Genomic DNA, 8,263 nt, shown 5'->3' with positions numbered 1-8,263 from the left:
TTCCAGGGTGAGATTTCATTTACATGCAGAGAGAGAAAAGATCATGAGATTGATCTCTTTTGAGAGCAATTGTACCTTTCTTTGTCAGAAAACTGACCAGATGATTTATAAATGTTTAGAGTGACAAGGAATCTTGACAGAATAAATAAGAAAGTGCTACTTTCAGCGTTGAGAGGGTCAGTAACCAGAGGACAGTTAGAATGTTGGCAAATGAACTAGAAGGGAGAAGAGAGATTCCCCAAATTCCCATGTCCTCGCCGTAACATTCAAAAGAAGGGCTGTATTTATGAAGGGGGGGGGGGTCATGGGGTTTAAAAAAAAAAGAAAAGATAGAAATAATTGGTTAGTTGTTCAAAATATTTGGCGTATGCAAATATGCTGAATGCTCCTTGATTTTGATGGCTATACTCATTTCTTTTCCGCGATTGATTGCTGAAAGCAATTGTAAAACTACATATACAATTGTTTTATCCTTCGTGCAAAAATGTGCTTTAAAAAAAAACTAAAAGAGCGACCACCGGATTAAACAAACAGCTCCACATTTAACGAGCTGTGATTTGACGAACTTCCCTCCAGAAATTGAAGACTTCAGCACCACGATCAGCTACCACGTTTGAATGAAACACTTTCCAAGTAGCAACACCGTCGACATCAACAGACAGATCCTATCTTTAACATTTCAGTATGCGAGTAAACCGTTTAAAATAGTTAGTCCGCAGTATTTGGATTTTTTTCCAAAGAAATAATTCACAGTGGACCACTTACCATGTCGCTGGTAATACAATAACATGGGTGAGTAGCCTACTTCTATTCCTGAATAGCAGCCTTTACTAAAGACACGATTGAAAATAGTTTTGATAATTAGAATAGACAAAAAGAATGCAGAAGGCACTTTGACCACTTCCTCTCCAGTAAGATTATGTGAGTTTGATGCGCTGCTGCCTTCCTTCGTCGCAAAGTGCAATAATCCATTCTTCAGTGAAGTGTTGTAATCGCCTCCACTCATTGGTACGTGTTGTATTTCCGTGCACTGCAAAATTCTTATCTATAATACAGAATCAAAGAGTCAAAGAGACGTTTCAGCTAAAACAAAGTGGTATGGGGGTACATCCCTAAAGCTACGGTAATCTGACCAGAAAAAAAGGAAGAAAGCCTGCTGCACTGTGGACTTTCAAACTATGCACACTTGCAACATAATAAATCTCAATATGCATGCTTCTAAGTTATCATTGATTTAGTGAGTGTTAAAAAGAGTTTTAATTACAGGGCACGCGCTTATTATTCACACAGATGATTTGGTTGATTGCTATTGTGAGGAACTTTTTAAAATGTTTTTAAAAAATAATGTTGCAATTTTGCCCGCACTGCTATGAATGCAAGTCAGTGATCATTAAAGGTTTCTCCCCAGCACCCCCCCCCCCCCCCCCATTCTCCTTGTCACTTTCCCTTCATATTGACCTGGACAATATTGAGAAAGGAAACATGAGAAATGCACTTTGTAGATTTTGCTAAATTCATATGTGGGAGCCATTTAGTATTTGCCTGCTCTGTGCAGCGTGTCCTTTTACAACATGGGCTTGACGTTGGTTTAAAGTCGTCCCAAGGTTTTGTCAAGATCATCTGCACCGTTTTATTGATAATTGTGCATCAATCCAAGTAGAGTCGGTAATATATTCTTTAATAATGTAGAGTCGGTAAATATAGTTGTTGGTCCGTCTGTTGCCATTTTGGAGGGAATGTGTTCAGTTTTTTTTTAAGCAAACACTTCATTGTGTTTTCTATTCATGAGTAGCAATTGCTTCTTCAGTCACGATAGAGCAAAGGGGCATGTTACGTGATGAACACTTTCTTTTTCCTTTACAAAAACACACAAGAATGAATCTGAGCCCATACAGTTCACATTTTTGCATGTGGATGATGCGAATAGGAAGACTAGTTTTTTTTTCAGATGCCTGTCGCCTGCCTTGTGAAGAACACTGCACTGCCCTGTTTATTTCGCCAACTACAGTGAAGGGCGTTGAAGGGGGTTTATTTTAATTACTGTGCAATTTAAATTCAGGGTTTTCTCCAGCAAAGGCTGTGTTAGCTGATTCCGTGGGAGACCAAGCAGAGTGCGTGGGCGCTGAAAATAGGAAGACAGAGCCAAAGCTTCTGTTATTTGCGTCACTGCAGGAGACGGGGCTGTTTGCCTGACAAATAGAGAGAATTAATCCTCACTTTATCAATATCTGACTCAAGTTCTTTAGCCAAACGCGAGAGGAAGGGTGCAGTTGTTGGTAGTGTGCTCTGTGAAACAGCTCTCTGTTCCCAGAAAATAAATTGCAAGTTATAGCCATTGGTGTCACAAATCAAAACGTACCCCTGTTTACATCCATGCGAAGTTGCTGTGACCATTTTGTCCTCCCCGAGCTAACGCAGATGTTTTTAGCGCTGAAAAAAATCTGTATTCTCCAAAAGAATCGCCTTTTCCTGAGCATTTCGTGCCTCTGAAGAGACCATGAACGTGACGTCAATGGAAGAAGACTGACGCGGCCAAAAGAGGGAAAAAAGCTCAACCGTTTCCACTCAAGCAACAGACAGCAGCTTTAATTATTACCTATTTCTGCAAATGTCTAGATTTAAATGGACCGTTAAAGGGCAATTATGTCTTCCCTTCAATTCCAATAAAAAAATAAAGCCAATGAAACACGCACAACATTGACTGGCGTGTTATAAAGCTTGGTTATTTCTTAATGTTGCTTTCCACGAGTGCTTTCAAGGAACATGCGTTGTGGTGCCTTTGCACTGAAGTGTAAGGTTCCACTGATATAGAATGAACTTGCAGCAAACGGGCTGATCAATATATTTTAAAACTATTTCCACAGAAGTAAAGACCTCATACGTGCACAGAGACACAGCTCGAGAGATGTGCAATAAGAACGGGAATGTAAAAAGGCGTTGGGTTTACAATCTCTGCAATGATGTAACTAAAGCCGGGCAGATGCAAGTGGTGCAGAGATCGTACGGAAAAAAAATCTCAATGTTCACTTAGTGGCTTGTACGTCACGTTCCAGCAAAATGCCTTTGTGAGTAGTTTTTTTTGAGACCACATGCTAAAAATAGCAGCAGGGTTTGATCGCACTCCAGAAATAGACGGAGGGATTCACTTGTATAAAAAGAGAGCGCGGGTGGAGAAGAACCTGAATGCGGCTAGTATATAAGCAACTCAATCAAGAAATTAATTATCGGAACACTTTTTTTTCTGAATACAGCAACCTTAAGCGACGGTAAGTAAGAGTTGCATGCACGATTATGCCGCATTAAAAAAAAATGGTTTTCTTGACCTGAAAAGAAATGCTATTCATAAGCGTCTCCAGAAGTAGACTGCATGCATGTCTTTTAGTGTAAACACATTCGAGATAGTGGGTAGATGGAGAATCACCTTCACGTTAGATTTGTGAATCAATCGCGGTCGGATCTCGTTCTGTCGGCGCTGTTGAGTCTCTATTTTCATCGGCGAAACTGGGCAGACCAGATATGTTCCAAAGACAAGTTACAATGAATGTAACAGGTTTTTTTTTTAATTCCTGATAGCAAACATTCTGAGAACGATGTATGTAAGACCAGCAAACATATCTCCTCTACAATCATGTTATTACATGTTTAAATGGCTGAATTATAGATGCGTCGCCTAGAATTGCCTTTGTATCTTCATTTTATTTAATATAAACTCTCAAGACGCATTTTTGTCCATTTCAAATGGGAATGCTGCTATTCTGACCTGAAATCTCCAACAATATCTGTTATCCAGAGGTGTTGGTAGGATGTGGGTGTTGGAGAAGTGGATGCGGAGCAGTATTATTCCACAATGTTGTAATCGTAACGGTTGTAAAAACTTTTCTTCACATTAATATACTGACAAATGAGATGCATCAAGTATAGTTTTTCTTGATTCCCCGCACTACCTGAGCATTTTTACATAGGTCGTTTACGCATCTTCAATCCAATTTCAACACAATACACATTGCAACTTGTGTGCATTTGCCTTTTTTCTTCCCGCCTCTACCTTTGAACTCGCAACCGGATAATTATTTGCAGAAGCGGAGGTTATAGGATGCTTTATTTAGCTTCATTCTCTCGCGTCATCTTTTAGTTTTGTCCCGCTCATGTCCTAACCACTCAGCATCATATAAGCCCTCTCACTTTGGTGTTCTAAGTCATATGCTGCTAAACTAAGTGGGTGGAATCACTTTCTCGGCGACGTTGTTTTGGGAAAGCTGTATAACTGTACGATATTCCGTGCTGCTGCCCCTGCTGACACGTATCTGACCCAGAGCACTAGATGGTGGTGCTTCGAAGAAAGATAGGATGCATTATTAATATCTAACAGCCTATATATTGGGTGGGGACGGAAAACAAGCAACAAGCTCACGTTAATGTAGTTCTTCCTTTCATAGAGTGCGTTCACTTTGCTAACAAGTCGAAACGGTCTTTTGTTTTCATTACCGTGGTTTTATGAAGACAAGGACAATGTAGGGTCCAAAAACAAATGTAAATTGATTTACTTAGTATTTAGACTGCATGAATCCGAAGCCAGATGGATGAAGATCTGATTGTCTACGTAAGCGTCAAGCAAACATATTGAAATCCATTGAATTATGCAACGATTGCATTCTCCTTAGCAGTAAGCTCAAATCAAGATGAATATATGTCTATATTTATGCATTTTGCGCGAAAGCTTTGGTAAACAAACAGTGATAGCTAATAATGGTGAACAGATAGTGCCTGAAGCACACATCAATGAAGCATATATGCAAGTCGTCATCCAGGAACACACAAGGTAAAAAAAAAGGACGTGCATTTACAGACAGCAGTCTATTCCGTAAATAAACACATGCTGACTAATCTGCACCGACACCCACCTTTTTTTTTTAACAGACCTGCCGCGTTTTCATGACACCAGAATGCAACGTATAAGAACCCAGCGTCAATGGTCGCCAACCCGTGGCTCTGTGCTTTCTGTTACTGAGGTTTTCTGGGAGCTGCATAGACGTATTTAATAGTTTGCCAAATAGAAATAAATAAACAACTGCAGTAACTGGCATCATCTCCTTCTCAATTGTCGCGGTCCAGATGTACCTTTCAAGTGCTGGGTTGCTCCTCGGCGTAATTCAGAGCCTTACTTAGTGTTATTAGTCTATTAAATAATTCAGAGTGGCGGTGTGAATACTCCACTCCGATGGTAGAACAGCATGGTTTCAAAGTCGTGACTGTTAAGTGAATAATCAGCATGGATGCGTCATGGCTCCAGTCACAGTTCACTCGGAACTGGGGAAAATCGTGACTTGCTTGATGCATTCCCTAAATGAAAGGCTCCCAATCAGAACTTTGCAAAACCAGACTGCTGCGCATCGGAGCGATCTGTTCGGGGTTTCTTTTATTATCTTCCATGGTAGGAGAAGGTTGGTCTTAGAATACATAATTACCAAGATCGTGACCCTCCCACACAGTATAATAACTTATATACTTTCTGTGGGTGAAAGGAATGTTAGTTTACAATTTCTGCCGACGCTTTAACGTGTTAAATCCAAGATTGAACGAGGAACAAAAGGTACGTTAAATGAAAACTTTTTTTTTTCCAAAATAATTGTTCTTTTGAGTTTTGTCGAAGCATGCCTTGTGGGTTCGGTGCACCACAGTTACCGCTAAAGGAATGGTTGCTTCGAGAGTTATTTGTATTGTCTAATATGTAAGAGCTGTGGGGTATCTCAAAGTCAACCACTACATTGTTCTGCTAGCCTTGACAGAGGCTGAAGGCGGTGGTGTGTAAAATCAGTTATTTTTTTTTATTGACAGAGCCTTTGGAAGCTCTGCCCCCCCCCCCACCCCCACCCCCACCCACTCTTCTGACTTTCCCTAAGGCCCACCATTCAAGTCCACCAAGCCCTGCGTCGTTCCAAGAGGGGAGCCGGACGTTGCTTAGGACATTCTCCTGGGTGCTCGGCGACTGTTGATTGCGAGCTGCGGGGAGCTCTTGTAGACAAACGGTGACATCACGCAGCTTCGCGGTTGGCCACCCTCTGGATACAGTTCGCGACCACCGTGGCTCCTTGACCAGGTGTCGCACAAAGAAGGGCTCCGATGGCCGGAGCTTGAGGCCCGTGGTGGAGACTAGTTTAATTGGGAGTGTGTGTGTTTTTGAAAGGGGGGCCCTGAAATGAGCTCTTTCGGGATTGGCTGATGACGATTCAGTGGACACCAATGAGCTTGCGCGCCCGTCTCTATTTATTTACTGGTCAGGGCGCAAGGACCCTCTTTTACGCAGCGCCACCAGTCTGCGGTACAGACTCCACTTGGAAAAGATCGTGATCCTCGCTAGCATTGAAGTCCATTTCTCGTTCTTTCCATCTCCATCTCTCCCCCGGCCCCTCGCTACTTCTCCATCTTCCCTTTCTCTGGGTGTGCGCGCGTTCGTGGGGGTGGGTGGGGGTGTTGAAAAACAATCGCTGGTTCCAATAATGAATGGAAGGTTTGGGTGAGAAAATGCCTCGGAGGAGATGAGGGGGAAACCTGGATCATGCCAGCATTGCAATGGATGGGATAGATCCAGACTCGGCGTGGAGGGCAACGAGTTCAGCGCCAGTGAACGGCTGGGTCTGAAGACAGCGAGCCGCCAATCTCAACCACATCGTGCAACCTTTCCCCCGTTCCTCTCTGTTGAAGCAGCCGAATCCCCCCCCCCCCCCCCCCTCCTGCAAGCGTACTTGTCTCTCTCGAATCTTTTTGCGGTCTGGGCTTGCTGTATGTCACTATGTAGCCGGGAAGCCCTTACCCCAAAAAGCATTTGCGGGAGACGCTTTCGTCGAGGATGTCCAAAGGACGCGGTGACTGGCAACGGCGGCGCACGGAAAAGCCGCTCCAACCTCGCCAGCAGTTCATTGCCCATTTCACCAGGAGACCCACTGCATCTCCCCCACCCCCCCCCCCCCCCGAATTTAATCAGCTGAAAATCAGACCCTCTCCCCTGCCTCTCAGGCTGCCCCGAACTTCCTCTTTCCACGCCAAGCTGGTACAGAGAGGGAAAAAAAACTAATGGTCAGCAAACCAGCCAACCGCCACAATAAATGAGAACGGACTTTAACAGAGAGAGAAAAAAAGTTTTTTTTTTCCGTAGGAATATCAATTCTTCCTAGCAACATCAATAAACAATTCATTCACAGTCTGGCGGTGACGAGCTCTGTGAAAGAGTCGGACAAAATGGCTGTATAAGCCCACACTCAAATCGTTGCGATAAAGCAACCTCCGACAGTGTTTGCAGTTTTGATTTTTTTTGCTTCATCAGATAAAGAAGGAATCCAAAATAAAGAAAAAGGCAAATGCTGCAAAAGTTCTAAACTTTTCCAATAAATGACCCAGTGAGTGCATTACCACTAGACGTGGATTGGCAAGCAATGTGCACGGCTGCGCTCTCTGTCTCCTGTCATATTTCATCCGTTTTCCTTTTTTAAAACTCATTTATAATTGTTAAGCTTCGCATTACCGTTTTTTTTTTAAATCATCTCCTAACCCAGGTTTACTGCTAAAATAAAGAGTCAGTTAAGTCCGGTTCAAGTGAACCAAAGACAAAATAATGATGCCTCTTCCCCACTGCACCAGCTTAGTAGCTTTGAGGGCTACTGTTAGATTATAGCAAGAGTGGGAGACGGTTTGCATCTTGCAAAATATGACATCTTAGAGGTACATGCATGAACATTGAGTGCGTGGTGCAGAAAACTTTTTAGTCTGTCAAGTTTAATTTTAATTACTTGGGGAATAGAATCAGGGAGTTAAACAACGTGAACGTCCACCAGACCAATTCTATAATTTTAGCTTAAGATGGAAAACAGTATAATAAATGTGCAAGAGGGTGTACAGCTGTATCTAAATCTCGTCTGAATGAAGTCTGAAAATCATTTTTGGTATAGGGCTGGGAATAATTTGGTGAAGTTCAGCAATATTACTTGTAGGAGACGTAAAACATTGTTAGACCTTTAGTAAGTATCAGGATAGGAAGTTTATGTATGTAGAGAGGGACTAATAAATTGTGAGTTTGAATGAAAGCAATGAATCAAACGTTTGTTTCCAAAATCTAGTAGAAGTTCATGGTGAGAATGACTGCTGACAGGTCACTGCGCTCTTGATGTAAGGACAAACTTTAATTTACCATGAACTTTGATGTCAACCACTATAAAAATCAAATGGTTGATTGTGTTAGTATTATGACATTATTTATTTCAGAGATCCT

At 42.2% G+C, this 8,263-nt stretch overlaps 1 protein-coding gene across 3 annotated transcripts in view; it reads left to right on the top strand.

Annotated features, from left to right (window-relative positions):
- The first annotated feature begins 3,176 nt into the window (after window positions 1-3,176).
- Window positions 3,177-8,263, top strand: part of hsd17b12a (hydroxysteroid (17-beta) dehydrogenase 12a) — a 108,150-nt gene continuing 103,063 nt past the window's right edge. The window contains exon 1 of one of the 3 annotated variants that reach the window (XM_069905729.1): window positions 3,177-3,266. Coding sequence is in view for 1 of the 3 variants with exons in the window: in XM_069905720.1 (XP_069761821.1) it covers window positions 5,525-5,590 (66 nt within the window). In the remaining 2 variants the exon portion in view is untranslated. Of the gene's footprint in view, window positions 3,267-5,509; window positions 5,591-8,263 lie in introns of those variants that run through there. The other 2 variants (XM_069905720.1, XM_069905735.1) reach the window with 2 other exon arrangements.

The sequence above is a fragment of the Narcine bancroftii genome, chromosome 1, assembly GCF_036971445.1.
Source record: "Narcine bancroftii isolate sNarBan1 chromosome 1, sNarBan1.hap1, whole genome shotgun sequence".
Lineage (NCBI taxonomy): Eukaryota > Metazoa > Chordata > Chondrichthyes > Torpediniformes > Narcinidae > Narcine > Narcine bancroftii.
This window is presented reverse-complemented; position numbering and strand designations above follow the sequence as displayed.